At 37.1% G+C, this 20,733-nt stretch overlaps 1 protein-coding gene and 1 pseudogene across 3 annotated transcripts in view; both read left to right on the top strand.

The window, feature by feature from the left end:
• LOC108565354 (netrin receptor UNC5C) overlaps window positions 1–20,733 on the top strand; it is a 96,077-nt gene that overhangs the window by 65,407 nt on the left and 9,937 nt on the right. For 2 of the 3 annotated variants that reach the window (XM_017924775.1, XM_017924776.1), the window contains exons 4-7: window positions 1,979–2,257; window positions 11,194–11,370; window positions 11,610–11,660; window positions 11,976–12,170. In XM_017924775.1, the coding sequence (XP_017780264.1) occupies window positions 1,979–2,257; window positions 11,194–11,370; window positions 11,610–11,660; window positions 11,976–12,170 (702 nt within the window). The remainder of the gene's footprint in view (window positions 1–1,978; window positions 2,258–11,193; window positions 11,371–11,609; window positions 11,661–11,975; window positions 12,171–20,733) is intronic. The other variant, XM_017924777.1, reaches the window with a different exon arrangement.
• On the top strand, window positions 7,574–9,184 carry LOC108565343 (annotated as a pseudogene).

Genomic DNA, 20,733 nt, shown 5'->3' with positions numbered 1-20,733 from the left:
ACTATAGGAATATTACTTAAAATAAATAAATTTATAAGATATAAGTTTCTTCATAAAGTTATTGGTCATGATGATAGTAAAATTGGTATGTGTAATTCATATATTTTCTTGGCGAAAACTATTTTCTATTCTGTTTAATAATGCCTATACTTTAGTTATATAATATATGTAGTAGAAAATATATTAATTAAACTCTATGGGTAATGATGTGGAACGTTGGATAACATTTTTGGAAATGTACTAACAAAGAATTAATTTATCATAAAATCGCGACGTGTGGGTTATTACGATAGTGAACGGCGGTATTATAATAACGGCGATTAAACGGCGCATTGTCCTTTAAAAAGCTGAAATTAATTTATAACGATAATAGTAGTTTTACGCGCGCGCCTTATTCTCGTGTGACAATGAAAGTGCATCAATAGGCAATTACAAAATAGGCTTATCGGATCCGACTATGTGTGCATACGGGTACATGCAGTGTACATATAAAATAATAAGTGCCAGGATTAATTAGTATCTCTGCCTTTTGTCCGTCGCATAAACGTACCAAAGGGTGTCATGTCATACAGCAATAAACCTCCCCGTAATTTCGAAAGGAAAACATCCATTATCAGAATTATATATATATGATAGTCTGGATTTCTCGTACAGAGAAAGTTAAATGCATTTCAATGGAAAAGATCTTCATGGCAATTACATTCGTAGATATAGACAACGCTAGTCAGAGGTTTAATTGGATTGTGTGTTTATAAAGAATTACCAACAAATCCCCATTGGACCAGCGAACTACATTTTATAACAGGATTCGTTGCAGCACTAATCCGCATATATGGAAAAAAAAAATCGCTCCGATCCGCGTTCGATTCGAATGCGAATAAAAAAAGAGATGATCATACAAAAGACCAACGCAATGCGAAAACAATAGAAATGGAACTGTTTAATATGAGCGAACACTCAAATAAATTGAAAATTTGCATCATTGATCTATATGTTATCAATAAATTTAACTTGCTTTTCCGTCGACATAAGAATGCACTCAACGTTACATACATCTTAAGCATTAATACATCGATCTATTACGAGTTTTATTGCATACGCAAGTGAATCAAATCCCAGGATTTATTGCCCTGACCTACTTACCGGAATCTAATAAAAATTCTATTAGCCTGTATCACTTGTGCTTTCAGTACAAAGGACAGGAATTTCATTAAATCTGACGAAAATGAATTCCTACGTTACTATTCACTTCAATCACTTCTTATGTCATTGTTGATTTTAAACCGCATAAGTTTATTAAATAATAAAAACATGGATGTGCAATGCATTTGGGCGAAAAAAACTTTAAAAACCTCATCTCTTTTTTAAGGTGGACATGTTTAGTACGAACACGTAATGTAAGTACGTATAAAACGGAGCTATCGCGAAATCTCAACGTCCCGTTGTCAGAACTGTGCATGAATTATAACGAGGCGCAGGATGAAATAACAAAATATGTGCAAAAACACGTGTAAACATGTTCATACTTTATTCATCAAGTTGATGGGTCGCAGCCGATGACTGAAATAATGTAAAGCGCAAAAGCACTGCAGTCTCGATTTACAAAGTTTTCTTAAGCGCAAACGAAGAGTGCTTAGGAAAATATAATGAAATTGTTTTTTTTTGTTGTTGGAGGAAATTGGCTGTTTGAAATTGGAGGCAGTAGTAAATGGAAGAAGAGGATAAACAAAAAAATGAGTATTTTCCGGTGCGGGAATTCCTTTCACAAAGCGCGGTAGTGCGGTTTGCAGTTGGGATTGCCATTAAATACCGTAGCTCCCGATGAGGAATTTCATTGTTATTCGAAGACCAACAAATGGCTAATTTATTGAAATAGTTTATGAACTTTCGAAGTCGATGTGTGATTGCTTCTGTCTGCTTTACTTGTTGTTTGATTTTTGTTTGTTTGCTAACGTGTAGTTTTCCTTCTGTTTTGCAGATTTGAAGAAGCACTTCGAACTGTCTCCGGTATCCACGAAGGTTGAGATCCATCACCAGACGGAGCTCCGATGCACACCACCTGTAGGTCGTCCCATCCCCAGGGTATATTGGTTACGAGGGGGACAACCACTTCAATCTGATACTGCTGTAATAGTAACCAGCGAGGGACACTTACTAATCGGCCAGGCACGAACCCAGGACACAGGGAATTACTCGTGTGTAGCAGAGAATATAGCCGCTAAACGTATCGCACCACCTGCTCAGATTACAGTAGTCGGTGAGTTAATCCTATTAATATCTCCACTGAATCTGTCAGATTACTTTAAGAGATACAACGGGAAACGGGTATTCGGAATTTATAATGCAGAATGATAACTTTATAACGCCTCCGAGGATGGAGACGTTCTTATTATTGTTATTCCAGTTGTTCTTTCTTTGTTTTTATACTCTCGTCCTTGTCAACCAACTTTTGCAGTCTCGCAACTCTCGCAGCCGACGAGAAATAATAACAATTAATAAAAGCGCTCGCATCGGAGGAATTAATTTAACAACTCTAATAAAAAAAAAGCGGAGAAACTTGTATACAACAACCATCGGAATATCATCTTACAGTTCATTACAAGCGATTAATGATGTAAGCCAAGCTCGCGGGAAAAGTGTGGGCTGTAGGAGTGTGCATATTATATTCCAACGAAATACGTGGGGCGCACGACTCGCTTTCCACCTTTTGCTTCCTTTTCCACCGTTCATTTCTACTCTCTTCCTCTCTCAATCTATCTATATTTTCATTTTGTTTTATTTCATACTAAAGCACTTGTAATTTATAAATATGCAATAACTATTATTTTATTAGATTTCAATTACACGCTCACCTAACTCTTGGAATTTATGAACCATCCTCTCCCATATACGGCCGTAGCCATTGCTTCATTAAAACCGAATTTATTTAACATGGCGGACGTTTCGCATCGGATTGAAATTGTTACTTACATACGGACTCTGATTAGAAACTGGTCGTAGTAAATCAGCTGTAACAATTAAACGAATAGCCTCAACAGTTTATCGCTAATATCAGGTTGAATTGCGTAAACGTTAAACTTGACGTTGTAATTCGCTGTTTAGCATCCGATTGCATCTCGCAGCATCTTCCACATCATGTTTAACGTACCAATTTTCAGCAATAAAGGCAGCATTGCTTCGTAAATTAATTGCAAATAATTAGTTGGAACAGGCGACGTTTGCCAAGACTAATTGTTACCAATTAAAATAACAGAAAATTGCTGTGGGACTCTGGAGAGAAAACGCAAAAATAGAGGAGAGCTAATGCCGAATAAAACGAAAGTGGAAACACGACGCACGAGAGATGTGGAAGCGAAAAGGAAGGACGACGGACAGCAAGACGGATTCCGCCTTTTCCTTGATCTTAAATTAAGTAGCGCTACTTGCTCAAACCGTCTGCAACAACTGGAAATAAGTTGGGTTGGGGTTGATGCTTTTCTTGTCAACGGTGTGTGCAGGACCCCAGACTGAGCTTCCGAAACTAATTATTTTTTTAAAAATAACCCACACCTACTCATTTCTACTACCTCCAATTTCTCTCTTTCTCTTTTTTTTCTTTGTCAACACACCCCAACGTATACTTTTAGCTCAAATCTATTTATCTTTGAATAACATACAATTTCACTGTTATTATTTAAAAAAAAATCTACAATAAAATATTACAACAACATTTTAATATAATAGTTGGAGTATGGTAAATAAATTTTCTTGTATTCATCCTATATAGAATTTATCTAACTTAGAATATTTTAACAAGCTTGTATTTTGAGCATTTATGTTTCGAGATCTTACAGTAAGCCGATTGCTAGGGTCCGAGCGATCGGATCGGTTGGATCAATTTTATTATCAAACGTATTCCATTTGGGATAAATCTGTTGCCTAAGCATATTCTAATTCGACTATTTGAAAAGACTTATTACATACATTCAACTAGATATATTTTCAAATAAAACTTTTCCGATAATATACTTTTTTAATACTACTTTAATATACTTATCCAAAAAAATACATGACTTGAAACTGTATAATTGAAGGAATATTGAAAACTATTTATTCGTATAAAAATAATATCAGTTGATCAAAATAATTATACTAGTTTAATTTATATTATCGGAAAAGTAAATATGAAGTGCAAGTGTATTATTAAAAAAAATAATTGAGTTGAAATCTGTATAAATCGAGTTAAGTTTTCAATTTAAATATAAATTAGTATTTGCATCAAGATTAATTTAATAAGAAAATCTTGTCGCCGTGCTTTTGTTGCGTTGCTCCGTCATCTCGGACACAGCAGATGGTTGAAGAAAAAAAAAAGAGAAAAGAAATGAATAACAGGAAACCATCGAGAAAAAAAACGAAGAAAGAAAACAAAAATTGTATCGCGGTATTAAATTGCAATTTTCAATTTGCATTACAAAGTACAAAAAGGCATTGATTAAAATAATGGTTTTGTATAAATAAAATGTAGTTTAGTCCCATTTATATTCATAACATGATTTTAATGAAAGGCGTGGTACGGATGCCCCGTTACTTACTTTTATTATTACCAAAGTACATATATATGTATTCCAGTTTCGTTTCATCTGTGCATGTTAACAGTGGGTTGGAAATGCAGAAATTCGGCTTTCAGATCGGTTCCACTCATTATGGTAAAAGCTTTTATGTGAATAAAAAAACACAGCTATAATTCTGTTTGACGGCAGGCTTAGTCTTCTATCGACTACCGAAAGAAGACCTGCGGACAGGTGTCTTTTTCGGGATACGTGGGCCCTCCGAATAATTCACACAATATATTATTTTTGACACTTTTTTTAGTGTCTGTAATGCTCCACACGCCACCTGCTAACAGGGCGACAGGTGGAATGCTTGGCATTCAACAATCCATCCTACTTGTCATTCTTGTACCCTCATATCTTTGCTTTCGTCGTCTGTTATAGCAGATAAACAATTATTTGTGTGGAAATGTACGTCACGAAGTTGGCTCTCGTACAAAACACGTTCTAATTCGCGGAAAGCAAACGGAGTCAATCTATAGCAAATATGTAATTGTCTTAGAAATCTAATCATAAATCGCATTTGCGAGCGTGTGTCTACTCTATCCATTCCTTTTACTTTTAGCTTTCCATTTTAAAGGAGCAATGCATTTTTTTCCTCGCTGATTTTATGGGTGCATCACCATAGTGGAATTACCATTTGCAATAAAACGGGCGACGCTGCAGAATTTTAATTGCTGCCATGCGATGGGACCTTTTAGAAAGCCTACGAGTGCGGTTATTATTAAGAAAAAAGAAGATTAACAGAGAGAGAGAAAGAGAACAGAGCGGTTGGAAATATTTAAAGAATGAAGAATTCTTGCGTGAGTAATAAATATTTAATCATTGTCTAAATCCTTCGTGAAAGAGGAATCCCGTTGGCTTTCAGCCCTACGGACAGAATGGAAGTCGCCTACCTTAAACTTCGGATTACACATATATTTCCGATTTACTCTTCTTCTGCTTCTTTTATAAATCGTTCATAAGCACCAAGCAGCAATTTAAACGATCCATTAAATCTGAACATAAAAACTTCTCGAGTTGTCCACTTCAGAAATTGGCTTCCCTTCCTGCTCCGCTGACTTCTATTGGTCAGCACATTCTCTGATTCATGGCAGCAAAAATAAATTTCCTGCAAGTACGAAGACGGAAATAAACAGGAAGAGGAAGATAAAAAAAAAGAGAACCGACCCATTGAGTATTTTCATGTTTTCACCTTACGTATTCAATTATTAAACTGAAAGTCAGCGAGAAATAAAGAAATAAATAAATCCATCGAAGACTCGCTCAGCGTTTCCCTCTTTGATTGAGCACCTCGATTTATCCAATCATCACATTTTATGGGTATTTGTAGGATTATTATGTATAATTTGGATCATTACGCGCAATTTGTTAAAAATGTAAGAGCTAATGGTGTAAGTAAATAATGGGGATGGAGCTACCACTTTTTTAGCGAGTTGAAGATTTTTAGAATTTCCATTATTATTGAAATTGCTCAACCATCTGTGTAATTTCTGAGAAATTCATTTTACAAAACGCGGAGTTAAGCAGCGAAACTATAGTATCACTTTCATCAGGAGTGGAATAGCATCTTAAACATCACGAAATTACGTTTTAAAATGTATAATTCAAGAAGCTAAAAACATAATAAATAAATCTGTGGGAATGATAAAGGTAGGAAATGTCTCCCGACATGAGCTTATCTCGTATCCCTCATCAAATTTAGCGTTGTCTGCTTCTTCATCTTTTTCCACTCACATATGTAAATCCGTGGATTGCCGGATGAAAGTTTCGTGCCTCGGAGATTCTCGAAATAATCTCGTCGGCCGCAGAGGTTCGGCAGCATCCCTCAAAACTTCCTGGAAATAATAATATAAAACAATAAATCTCTGGTATGCGGGAAAGGATAGAGAGAGGAAAGAAGCTCAAACAAAAACTGGGAGAACTTCGCTAATTCTGAGGCTGGACTATATTTAGCCAATTAATTCGCGATGCCGCGATAAATTCGACTTTCCCCGCTTTGCAAATGTACATTAGAAAATAAATCTGAAACGCATTCCCCCAAACTTGGATAATCTGATGAATATATAGCCTCACGCTGCCTTTCATTACGGACTTTGTTAAATCAACAAAGCCAAATTAGGTTCCATTTGTCCCTTTTATTTGATCATATTAATTGAATCATGGCTTCTATTTGTCATTTACAAAGAACTAAGAAAGTTAAGAACTCACAATTATGAACCATTACTACAAAATAAAAAAAAAACATATGTATTATATATCGACCACACACATACACCTACGCTTAGCGTAGAATGGGCGAATAATAAATATATTCCAGGGGGTCATTAAATATAAATAAACTGACAGGCATGCTTCCTTTTTGAAAGGACCGAACGTTAAATATGCTTGTCATAACGTTCTGGATGTTGTTGTTGTTTTTTTTTTTACGTTGAGAGTCTAAGCAGCGGGTGTTTGGGCTGGACCATTGTCTTTAGATGCCTGAAGAATTTTAAAGGCCGCGGTTACTACACGTTGAATTTCGTGGTAATTTATACTTGCAGAGAAGAACCAAAGAACAGAAGACCAAGAAAAAATTAAATGTGCACACATACATAATAGTAATATACATAGGTAAAAAGAAAACGATATAAATCAAAAGATCTAGAAGATGACTTGTGTTAAAAGTAAATTAATTCTCCGAGGCATGAGAATCAATTTGATAGTAATTTATTTTGTAATCTTAACTCGTGACTTTGTACTTGCTCGCACCAATGAAATGTTATTAATGTTAAGAGAAAGGCCGAATGAGCGAAGCGAAGAACAACAGCGAAATAAGAACTTGAAAAAAAAAAAAGAAAAGTATACAAGTCGGATGGATGGATTGTTAATGATTGCGTTGCTTTATAGGCTTGGCAAAATTGGGAGGATTGCTTGATTGAATCATAGCGTGACTGTGTCAAATCGGTTTGTCATATGTATCAAAATTACGAGAAAGAAAAATAATGTTCAGTTGGATTATTCGTGACTCGGAAGATAAGCAGACGGCATTCGAGAATGTCGTGGAAGGATTGAAGGTGATATATAAGAATAAATTGCTGCCGTTGGAAGAGGCGTATAATTTCCATGAATTCCATTCGCCCCAACTGAACGATGCAGATTTCGACGCGAAACCACTGATATTGCTTGTGGGTCAATATTCGACGGGAAAGACTACGTTTATTAAGTATTTATTGGAAAGAGATTTCCCTGGAATCCGGATCGGACCGGAACCGACCACAGACAGATTCATAGCGGTTATGTACAATGAAAAGGAGGGCGTTATACCAGGAAATGCGTTAGTAGTGGATCCCAAGAAACAGTTTCGTCCATTATCGAAGTTTGGGAATTCTTTCCTAAACAGATTTCAATGTTCCCATGTGAATTCACCGGTATTAAAGGGCATATCGATAATAGACACACCCGGTATATTGGCAGGAGAGAAACAGAGGATAGATAGAGGATACGATTTTACCGGTGTGCTGGAGTGGTTTGCGGAGAGGGTGGATAGAATAATTTTATTGTTCGATGCCCACAAGTTAGATATTTCAGATGAATTCCGGCGGTCCATCGAAGCGCTGAGAGGCCACGACGATAAAATACGAATAGTTTTGAACAAAGCGGATATGATAGATCACCAACAATTAATGAGGGTTTACGGGGCCTTGATGTGGTCATTAGGAAAAGTCTTCCAAACTCCGGAAGTAGCCCGAGTTTATATCGGCTCCTTTTGGGACCAGCCGCTGAGATACGATGTTAATCGAAGACTGTTCGAGGATGAACATCAGGATCTATTCAGAGACTTGCAGAGTTTACCTAAGAATGCCGCACTGAGGAAGTTAAATGATCTAATTAAAAGAGCGCGCCTCGCCAAAGTGCACGCATATATAATTTCAGAGCTGCGTAGGGATATGCCAACTATGTTCGGGAAGGAAGGCAAGAAGAAGGATTTAATTAAAAATTTGGAGAGGATTTATGAGCGCGTGCAGAAGGAGCACAGTATATCTCAAGGCGATCTGCCTAACATCGCACGTATGAAGTCGATGCTGATGAGCCAGGACTTTTGCAAATTCAACGCGTTGAAACCGAGGCTCGTGGAAATCGTAGACACGATGCTTGCCCAGGACATAGCACAGTTAATGTCGATGATTCCTCACGAAGAGAACACCTTCAAGTCGTGCAAGAAGATCACCGGCGGCGCCTTCGAAATCATCTTGGAGGATAAAATTTCTCCATTCGGTTACAAACGAGGCGAAGGAATTAACGCCGGTTTCGGAGAACCCGACTGGATTGTTAATAAGGAGAGATGCCGATATGATTCACTGTTCGAGACGCTTCAACCTGTTGAAGGAAAAGTATCAGGAGCTGCGGCAAAGACCGAAATGGTAAAATCCAAATTACCGAATGCGGTCTTGGGGAAAATTTGGAAGCTCGCCGATGTCGACAAGGACGGATTCCTCGATCAGGAGGAGTTCGCACTCGCTATGCACCTAATTAATGTTAAATTAGACGGAAACGATATCCCCGATGAACTCCCGGACCACTTGTATCCACCGACGAAGAAGCTCAAGTCTTAAGTTAGTGAGAGAGAGAGTAGTGCGTGTATAAATAAATCATTTGTCAATGCCTTGGATTGAGTGGTGCTTTACACGTATAACTTGCTTTAATAATCCTCTTTGATATTTTTACTGCTCCTGACTTACATCTGTTTACAATTTCACCTAGCACACACTCGCGCTGACAAATGTTGTTATTATACAAGGAACTTTTCACTCCATTAAAACTGCGTTTTATTTTATTTGTACGAAGACAAAGTTAACAACCGGAATTCTCCGTACAATCAATACACGTCTCTCAAACATAAATACTTGCTACTTCAGTATTGATTACAACAAATATGAAGATATAGTAAATACTATTATAGTATAGATTTCTAAAAAAAATGCTGAATATATATCCAATTGTTCCAATCCGATCGATGTGTAAATGGTAGATTTGAATACTAAAATAAAGCAATAAAAATTGCGATTGCGTATTATCAGAGAGACGGATCCGGAAAGCGTCCAATGTAAACAGTATAATTCTTTGATTTGAACGCGTGTCGACACAGTATCTATCTATCTATGGAATAGAATTGGATTTTTCGCGTGGCTGTGGCGTGTTTACGCAGCTTTCATAAAAATAGTGCGCGCTTTTTTCCCCATTCTGTTTGATTCCACGTTATTATTGTTTGTAATTGAAATGTGATTCGGATGCAACGGTTATCTCCGCAGATAGAAAAGAATGTTATGATTTCTGCACGCTCAAAGCTTGCTGCTCATTCTAATAACACGATTACAGTGCATTCATAAACAGCAAATTGGAATTTATGATAACATGACGCGACTTTAGTTTATATTGAATTTCGGTTGTAAACTCGGCTAGAACAACATAATCGAATTGCAAATTCGTGAAAATAAACATAGCTTCGTATGTTCACCATCTCCACACACAAAGTACAGACACAGAAATGCGCGCACACATGCACACACAAACGCACACAGAGTTACATGTTAACTTTGTAATGAAAATAGAATATATTTACTCCGTCCGACTTGAATTTATTGCGGACTTGGAGTAATAAATCTAAGATTGCGGATATGGCGATAAATTCCAACTGGATCAACGTATTAAGGAAACCCGCTCTGCAAACCACAGCAATTATTTTTGAAAACTTATTTTTCGATTTGAATCCAATTATTTGTGCAAACATGAAATGCGATGAGGGTGTTGTTTGTGCGGTGTTGACGGTCGCTGCCCGCGCATATTATTATTTCCATATTGCAACCGACACAATAAACGGCGTTTATTTTTAAAGGTTCCAAGAAGAATAAAAATTATGTCTGCATATGAATGAGCAATATTGCGTGTTGTTTTTAAAATCGTTTCCAATCAATTGGACACGGTGATAACTTCATCATTAATTCAGTAGGGGTTGCTTTAATAGAAATTGCTCGAACGACAAAAAAAAAGGAGAAGAAGGATGCGTGTTATTTTAGTATATTTTTTTATGTTTAGTAATAATATTTTATTGCCCATTGCGAGGTTTTTAAGATTTCCCGTTACTCATTGAACGGAGAAGACGTTTTGTTGGTTCTGTTTCCTTCGTCTTCTTTTTGTGTGTTCGTCTCCTTTATTTTATGGATGACGGAATACATAATCCTTCGTCGGGCAGGGTCCGACCCCTTCGTCAACTTCGTAACTCCGATTTGTTTTGTGTTTGTGTCAGTTTTGCAGCGAACTTTCGGGATGCGTTTTATTTCTACTTAATGGAACTTAAATAAATAAACTTTTCTAATTTGCACCGAGAACGGAAAAAGGAAACTTTTTCGGACGATAAGAATTCGCTTTTGCTTGCTTCTTTCGTATCGCGTTGAAAATTGTAATTTTATAAAGGGGATAGCAGATGAGAGAAAGATGGAAAATTGTTGGATAAGAGTGAGAGAGAGAGAGGGGCGATGTGTGAGGGATGAGATATGCATCGGAAGATCGTAATCAATGTCAAAGTGAATGGAAGGTATTTTATAAATTTCTCATGTCTTTGCAGTGAACGGTGGGTGGTCCCAATGGTCTCAGTGGACGGAATGCAATTGTCCTGGGGGAACTTTGGCATCGGGACAAAAGAGGACGAGGACGTGTACGAGCCCTCCTCCTAGCAATGGGGGAAGAGAGTGTCAAGGTCCCAGCCTCCAGAAAACAAAGGAATGTCAACCCTGTCCACAAGGTAAACAATTATTTTATAAATTACTATCCGACTAATTCTTCACACAAATTATATGAACATACCGAATACATGAACAATCACACTACACCAAGCGCTACAGAAAAAGAGAACAAATGACTAACTCCACCTAAAAACTATAAACCACTCCCAAACATCGCAAACCCGACTTTTACTAATTGTTTGCTAATTGTAATCGCTACGTTTTTCATTGTGCTTCTTCCCATGCTTTCGTTATTTAGAGGAGCTGATTGTGGATATTTATGAATTTGACGGCAATGAATTGTCGTTGGGTAAGGACTTAGTATTTATCTGTAGCCGTAGTCCATCAGGAGAAACAAAACGCGGAGCCGCGAAAAGCGCCCCTGGGAATATGCAGTCATCGTTAATTGCTATCTTTTTTGCTACGCCGCATTCTCAGTAATTAACAACTAGTTTCTATTTCCATCCCTCCCCCTTCATTTTTTTTTCCCTGTACCTGCAATAGCTACTTTAAATAATCACGCTACAAAGGCTTCAGCATGCATATGATCCAGGGGACGTTTCCTAATTGATTTCCTGATGGGCCATGTGTAATTCAATCACTAAATTGTGTTTAATTTGATCAGCCGACCCGCCGCGTTGGTCTTCGTGGTTGCCGTGGTCAGAGTGCAGCCCGAACTGCACCAAAGTTCGTAGGAGGCATTGCATTACATCGCCGGAACAAGGCACTACTACCGGTCGTTGCGGTGGGAAGGACACACAGACGTTGCCATGCTCATCGGAGATTTGCCCATCCACACAAATCCTAGATGTTCGCGAAGGTAAGCGGAATAATTGCTTGCAGTTGTAGACCGTAGTTGTTTGTATCTATGCCACCCTTCCCCTCGAAGGGCGCATTCAAAAATTAAGGCATATCATGGCAAATGGGCGTAGTGGCTCTGCTCCGCTGGGACATTAAATGTGTTGCAGCGTGACTAATTTAAATGATTTCCATAGCTAAACGTCCAGAATTGCGGAAGCTATTATAGCAAAATCAATATAACCACCCTCCACCTACTCCTGCTACCCCCATGAAGCGCGCTTTCACCAGTTCTCATCTCCCTGTATGGTTTTGGTCGGTTATAGCGCCAAGTCCCGACCGCACTGGACATAACTCGGGATTTACGTCGACATTTGGCAGCCGGTTATGACGCCTAGAAATGTTAATATTGACTGTCAGTGGACGAACCACCCTCGTCCCGCAACCCCGCCAAGCCCTAATATACACGCCCAAGAATTAATATCGCGATAATCCCTAGGTCCTCTTTAAATAAACATCCACAAAAAAGTCCTATACAACGAACACAAATCCCCGTCGATATTAAAACTTGCACCAGCTGAATTTCCAATTCCCTTCTCAAATAACAAATTAATCCTAAGGCTTACCACTCTCATACTCTACGCTTCAAGATAGTAAATAGTTTTTTCAGCTGCGCATAAAATAACATCAATTCCACAAACAAATGGCATAGTCACAGATCAAATATTTCGTCAGTTAAAAAAATATTTATAGGATTTAAGCATTATTATAAATGAGTTAACATTAAAATTAAATAACAATAATAAATATAATATACGATTACGTATTTATAATAGCCGGAAATAAACTTATATCAACATATTATATTGCTTTCTATATAAATTTACAAGTATAGAACTCAGATCATTCTGTTTAAATTTTTTCTCTAGACTGTTTATAATTATTCTTATTTCGGTGCTGTAAGATTAGGCAATTTACTAAGAGGACGAGGGCCCGCTTGGGATGGAAACGTTAAATAAAAGTGGCATGTTTCAAAAATTATGAAGTCGTTAACTTCTCAGAATGAGAAAAAAAGAGGATTGGAAGTTTTCAGTTTATATATAATTAATAAGGCCGGAGCAAGAGAGGCTGGCTGGTTGGCTGCGTCCCAAGAAAACGCTTTCAGAAACTGAATATTTTGTTAATAAGTTGACGGGTTTGAGGGAATAGTTTCCGTCCATTACCTAAACTCTCTTCAACTAAAGTTTATTTTTTTATATATGGGGCGCATTAATTTTGGACCAATTTCCATATAATAAAAAAAAATTCGTTACGATGATTTTGTGTTAAAAAAAACAGGGGATTTTGTTTAAAATATATATGTATGCGTATATGGGGAGAAGAAAGACAAGACGAAAAAAAAGTGAAACTCGTTATTCAAGCTAATATTGCCTGGAGCGGCGTTTTCATAACATCATCAAGTAACAAATCTTCTCGGCGGGATGTCACGCATATTAAAGAGATCAGAACACGGCGAGCTCTTCTATATATATATACACGTTTTACTCGACAATAACACCCTTGTAATTTCGTCCTCAAAAACGTCACTTTCAGGTCGACTGAACATCTCACTTCCTTTCCTCCCGTTCAAGGAATATGATGAATATTTGCTCAAACGTAAAATCGTTAATATCGCGGTACTTTCTTGCCTTTTATTTGTTTCAAGATGCGTGGAAAATCCACGACTTAAAAGCAAAAAAAAAAATAGAATTAAAAAAAAAGTAAAGCTGGATCTGAAAATTCCCATACATCTTCGCAATACTTTACGACAGACATACTCCCGCGCATACGGAGAGTGAATTGTAATCGTATTCCATAACTATTCACCCCCGTCACATATGGAAATCTCGATCCACCCTCCACCATCACAAAAGTCATGCCCTTTGCCAAACACCTAGGGAATGCTTTATTTAAATCTCACTGAATTCCGACGCGTCCTCTATATATTTCGCTAATACTCAAATGATTGTTTTCCATTGAAATTTTGCTCAACTACGGGCTGAATTTCAATTGCTCGCATTGTAATGGGACATCCTTACAATTTGCAGGATAAAGAATGAAAGAAAAAAATAGAGAGGCAGATAGAGAGAACAATTAAGACGCTCGATTTGCACGAAAGTAATTTACATGAATTAAAATTGATTAAACAGTAATATTCATAATGCTGGAAGTAACCTGTATAAAAAAAAACAGATTGTTTGTTCTCCACCGTTGCACAGTTTATCTTTCAATTTATCTCGGACGGTATATTCTAATCATGCATTGTTACTCGAGCCGCCTTCTCAAGAGCTATGATGAATAGTCCTCTTCGTTTCAATAAGAAAATTAAAAGTCCGCTTCGGAGAGAGAAGTAAAAAACAAGCGGAAAATTATATAATAAGAATTAAACAAGTTTAATATTCGATCAATCATTCTTCACTTTTAAGTATTTAAATTTATGCAGATGTTTATTTGTTTAAATCGATTTATTTATAATGGAAGTTATAAAATTGATGTAGTTGTTTGCGATTGAACCAAAAAATAAATAAATAAATAAAATGAGCAATAAATTTGTAGACTTGAACATTTTATCAATATATCCGATTTTGTGTGTGGTATTAAAGTGCAAGGCGACTCTCGACAGTTGAATGGTATTGGCTGGCCGTAAATGTCTGCAAGTAGCATCCTGGAAACAGGATGACACTGGAGATGTATATTTTATACAATGGATAGATCGGATGCAGGAAAAAGGGAGAAAAACTGCACCGGAAAAATATCGCGGTCCGCACGATAAATAACAATTTGCTTTATGCAGAAGCGCGCATAATCAAAAATGCCGGTCCGCTCTGTTCTTATCCTTCCTTCCTTCCTCCCACCCCGATTCCACCATCAAATTTATCGTCGCAAGCTGAGCTGCCGGTTGTAAATATTATATTGTTGGATGCAGTCCAGACGGAAAAACCAAGGTAATAGGGAAATATGTTTTCCATGGTGCGCTTCCTTTCAAACAGTTCGGAGGATATTATTTCGCGCCGAGTTTTCTTCACGCCAACTCTGAAATGAAGATGCGCCGGAGTTCCCGTGGAGGCAGATGTAAGTTTTCGCTAAGTTATAGAGCGAGAATGAGCAAGGGAACGACGAACGGCGAGAGAAGAGGGTGCATTTATAATTGAAGATCCTGTCTGAGGACTGCGTAAGGGCTCTCCCTGTAACTACACACGAAATTTCAATTTAGCGGATAATTCAAAGAATAATCAACTGGAGACCACTCGACTATTTCCCCCCAATCGACACCGGAATTATAGATTCGCTTAATTAAAATGGACAAACGTGCAACAAAAAACAAAAACAAACAAAAAAAAAGAGGCAAAACTGGAGTTCAAGTTTTAATTGGCGCAATTGCAGCAAACTTTCCATTCGCAATAATAAAAAAAAATCCGCCGTTCGGTAGCAGGTTAAATAATTTCCCAAGTGTAAAACTAATTAATTTCATTTTTTTTGGGGAATACGAGGGACCGGTTAATAAAATTCTCAGAGCAAAAATTTGCTTGGTATAATTTTTTTTTGTGTATGATGTCTTCCGTTGAAAATGCTAATATCTCGAAACAAATAACGCTCATAACGGAAGTGGACTCTGACAGAGGAAGCGTGATTATTTATGAATCTGTTGGAACAAACAAAACAAAATACGAAGTGAAACAAACAAGAACAAAAAAATAGAAATCGTATTGGACAATCTGGAAGTGTATTAATTAGTTGGTCGGGGGGGATTTGCGCCGCGGGTGGCATTCAGAAACCGTAGGTTTGTAAAACCCTTAAGAGACACGTGCTCTTGACTACTCTCACGTTAATTGCGCACTGTCACTTCCGGTAAACAAGCGCGCACGTCTCCACTTCATCTAACACTTTGTGCGGTTTCGACACATGCCACCGAATCCGATGTCGTTTCCTCCTCCTTCTTTCTCCTTGGGTTTGTCGTAGTGATGGTAATGATGGTCGCATTTCAATATCGTACCTAGGGGGTTGGCAGGGCCGACTCTCCTCATTATTAAGATTTCATCGCGCTGTTTTAATTAGCGCCCAGGGAGCCGTTTTAATAAATTCCTGGTAACCGAGGGCGCGTCGACAACGAGGCCAGATGCCGAGGCATCCCTTAAACACCGGAAAACCTATATTTAGACCCACTCCGAATGACCCTAAATGATTGATCGACACGGATCATTAAGCTTTTACTTAATCATATTCCCTCCTAAAACACATTCATCAATTAACATTTCTTTAAAATATACCAAATAAATTAAAAATTTTCATAATAGTAATGAAAAATGATACTGATGTTCATTCTAATAAAACAGTTTAACTTCAATAATGTGTGTCACATTCATTTCCACTTAATTTTTCCATAATATTACGCATTGCAAAAAGATGCATACATACTAATTGCCAATTAGTATAAATCTACTCTACTGCACCGATAACATATAATTAGTAGTTTATACGATTATTAGCACCGTACTAATTCATTGACTTTAACGAAACAATTTTATTGTGTTTGATCATATCATGAAATTATGTAATATATACAAGTCATAGTTGAGATTGTTCAAAATAATTTCAGCAGTTTCAATATAAAGCTTTGAAAATATCATATAAAGAGTATTGTTGTGCACTCAGACTAATTGAGCACCCGGCGCATCCACTATTTTTATTCCATAAATCTGTTATTAATATTATCCGATTAGAATGGGACATGTACAACAAAGTAAGTCAATCATGACAGGACCATTGACGTTTAATCCCCATTTATTTTTAATTAAAAAACGATCGTCCCTTTGTGGGGTTCTGTGGAGCAGGCAGGGTTCGCACACATTCACAATCACATATATATTTCTTCTATTTAATCGCGAGCTATCAACACAATTGCCGCAATACGTTATACCCCTGATTTTTTTTCTTCGGTTCGGCCATTGTGAACCAGCTGGGCGTGTTGGTAGTATTTTTGGGGCGCCCGGGGCATTGCCATAGACGTTTGGAGGGTCTCCGGTGATACATGACGGTGTCGGCAATGGCTCCCATTATTACCCAGGAAAAAAGTCTATCCACCCCGTTTTCTATTCTATATAAATCGAGAGCACACATATAAGGTATTAAAAACAGTAAATCATGGAATGTGCCTGCACCGAATCAATTAGCATTTCAAAAGTCGGGGTTCAATTAAGCGTAATAAATTTGGAGGATAAGGACCATGGAGCATCGAATTATGACAATTGTAGCTGAAACGACCCTCAGGGCCTTAAAAAAAAGAGAAGTAGGCACACGTCCGTACTCGTATAGAGATAGTGTGTATGTATGTTGAGTGGAGAGTGCAGAAGAACCCCTATGATGCAGACCGACGCGGCTTAATTAATAACCCTCTTGAATTCAATCAATACATAATCACCCCTATTGACTTGCGAATCAATAAAAATACTACCTACCCTCATACGCATGGGACTTTTCACATACGCCCCGTCGTCCTGTAATCTACGGCTGTTAGTTAATCGTTTCGTAGCAGCAGTAAATTTTTAATAAGCAAATCGGCCCGAGCTCTTTTATAATTACAACCCGATCGCCCTCCGATAGATTGATGATCATTTACCGGCATACACTCCGACTTGTTATTAACTCCTAGAAAGTATTCATTCAGTACTAAATAATAACCGCGCATTAAAAAGTAAAATCCGTTTCGTTCCGCACGAAAAGCCACAATAAAACCCTATTATAAATCAATCACAACCACTTGCATTCTTTTACTTTTCACATTGTTATTATTATTATTTTTTTGTTTCTCATATTTACTCTTTGTTTAATCGTGGAACGATTTCAACGAGAAACTTTCGAATCGCTCGGGATTCCTCCTTAATTTTCCGCAATATTAATTTATATAAATGCTTTTAATTCCACAAGCAGAGCAAGCAGTGCCTGACCACACTGTATAAATAGGCCGCATGGATATGCACGAAATAAAACCATCTGCGGTTCGGCCCAAATCCCTTTCATAATTAAACGTGAAATCGGGATGTAAAAGTGGGCTCAGGTATACATGCTACCATACGCATAGCATGGAGCACAGCCGCCCTTCGTTACGCGCTCCGCATTCTAAATGAACACTAACATATTCAATTTTACTATTACACGCTGAAAATAAACCAAAATTTATGTCATAATTCCCCCTAGGCCATATGTTGATCTCGATTACACGAAAACAGTTACTTTTTATTAATATTTTATGTCATAAACGTTCTGTTTATACATAGTTAATTTAATTCCTTTTCTTATATTTTAACAAAATTGTATAAACCTCATTTTCAATTTTACAACTTTTCATTCACATTTTACAAAACAATTGTCTTTTCCTTAGCAGACTAATATCAATTTTTACATTTTATAATGCATTATTTGTTTTTTTTTTATTTCCTAAAATTTTAAATCTAGAAGTAAATTCTATAAATAATCAATAATTTTAATTGTCATTGAAATTGTTTTCTGAATTATTTCTATAAACATTTGTATTATTAAAGCCGAAAGAAAATATTTAAAATTACATCAATATTGAAGTCACCTATATGCAACCAAATATACACTTAACATTTTTCTGCGTTTATTAGTATTAAATTATAACTAATGCTTATATTATACCGATAATAATTCATTCAAACTCTTTGATAAATTTCGCGGTATTACATTACACCGCGTTTTTTTTTGCAGTAGTTTCTACTGTAAGAAGTACATGACCTGAATCGTTGAATGGATTTAAATTCAAATGGAAAAGCTGCCTTTATATTTTCTTTTTCTATCCATTTTACTTTATATTTATTAAAGGATAAAACGATTCTCACACACTGCGAGCCTCTCATTTATTTGAATTTCTACGTTTGTCTTTCCCTGCGCGCTCTTCCTTATTCGTTTCCTTTCAGTCTTTTCAGTTGTCACGTGGACAGATTACATGGTTATTTTTCGAGATCGCTCGAAGTAGACAAATTGCAAAGCGTGTAGTGCTCCACTCTTACAACAGCTAATATACTTCTTTCCACACGGCGGGACCTTAATTTATCTTACCACTCTTCTACTACATTTTTTTTTAAATTAAAAAAAATGTTGGGAGGAATTTAAAGAGGCGTGTGAAAATATTATTTGGTCTGCAACTGAAATTAGACATTCTATATTTGTTTATCCGCATGCCGTAGAATTCGGAACGTGATTTGGAAATATTATTGGTAATGTGGAAGCAAGGAAATAGAATATTAATGGTTCGACTGATCTGGTTTTTACGGCCTCACGTACTTCGAGTATTTCTCCCGGTTTGGCTCATTTTATGTATCGATATTTCTCCGCTGCTTCTAATATTCGCTGCTGGTATGCACCCTGCGGAGTACACCGGACTGACCTTTCACCTCTTCGCTGCCTATAATAGGCCATTCATTCTTGTATCCAACCCTCACATATGCAATGAAAGGTTACATACGGAAAGGTCACATTTATCTTTATGGCGTGGCTTCATGCGACTACAAAAATCTAACACCGAAAAAAAAAAGAAGAAACGCTTGTATGTATAGCAACAATATTTTGTGCAGGTAGTGTATTTTGCACGGATCGAGTCTGCCTTACTTCCCACGGACCGAGCACACAGTTCGTGTTATAATAATGTTCTTTAGATAAATGATAATGTGATACAGTTGTTGCGGACTTTTTCATTGTCTCACAAGGAACATGTTTATATGTAATTTGTGAAAGTGTACTTGCGACGAGGATACATTCGTACACTTTCCAGATACCACCGTAAATCATTGCACGGTTTACAATTGCCTGAAATATTTACGAAGCGGATTGATTAATAAAGAAATTGTTTGCAATGAAATACTTCACTTCTCTACGATATTGTGCAATTGGAAATACGCTACTGAACTGCGCATATCTTACATTTATTTCCACTCTAATAACATTCGCATTGAATTCAGTCAGATGTAAGTATTATTTCTATTAGCTGCATTGATGAAATATGGTATTGTTTCATTTTGCATTATTTTATCATGCGGTTCACCCACGATATAATACAAGTAGATAAGAATCCAATATGCCAACATTTTATTACTTTTGAAAGTGATTTCGCGAATGTGTAGCCTCGCTAGAAGATTTTCGAAAGAGAAATCAATTTCCGGGGAATATCTTTGTTGCAAGGGAGATTAGTTGGCCTTTGAGGACAGATAATATTTTTCGTCGTGAGAGCGGCTGGTGATGATAATAACGTGGGTAGAAAATATATGGGGTGAAATAGTGAAGAAGCCGAAGTAAATTATGTAATCGGCAAGGAGAAGGATGGTGGATTTACGTTATGTACATCGGTGTGCGAGTAGTGTATAAAATTAAACTCGCTTCTTGTAACCGCCGCACCACAATCTGGATTTCGCAGCATAAATCCATAGAATCACTTAAACATCTGGCCGGAATCTCCTCCATAATCGTCCTGAATGGGTCTCAATCCGCAAACGCGATCGATCTTATTCGGCCGCATTATATCTTTTATGCCC

The sequence above is a fragment of the Nicrophorus vespilloides genome, unplaced genomic scaffold (genome assembly GCF_001412225.1).
Source record: "Nicrophorus vespilloides isolate i.1.1-1 unplaced genomic scaffold, Nicve_v1.0, whole genome shotgun sequence".
Classification (NCBI taxonomy): domain Eukaryota; kingdom Metazoa; phylum Arthropoda; class Insecta; order Coleoptera; family Silphidae; genus Nicrophorus; species Nicrophorus vespilloides.
This window is presented reverse-complemented; position numbering and strand designations above follow the sequence as displayed.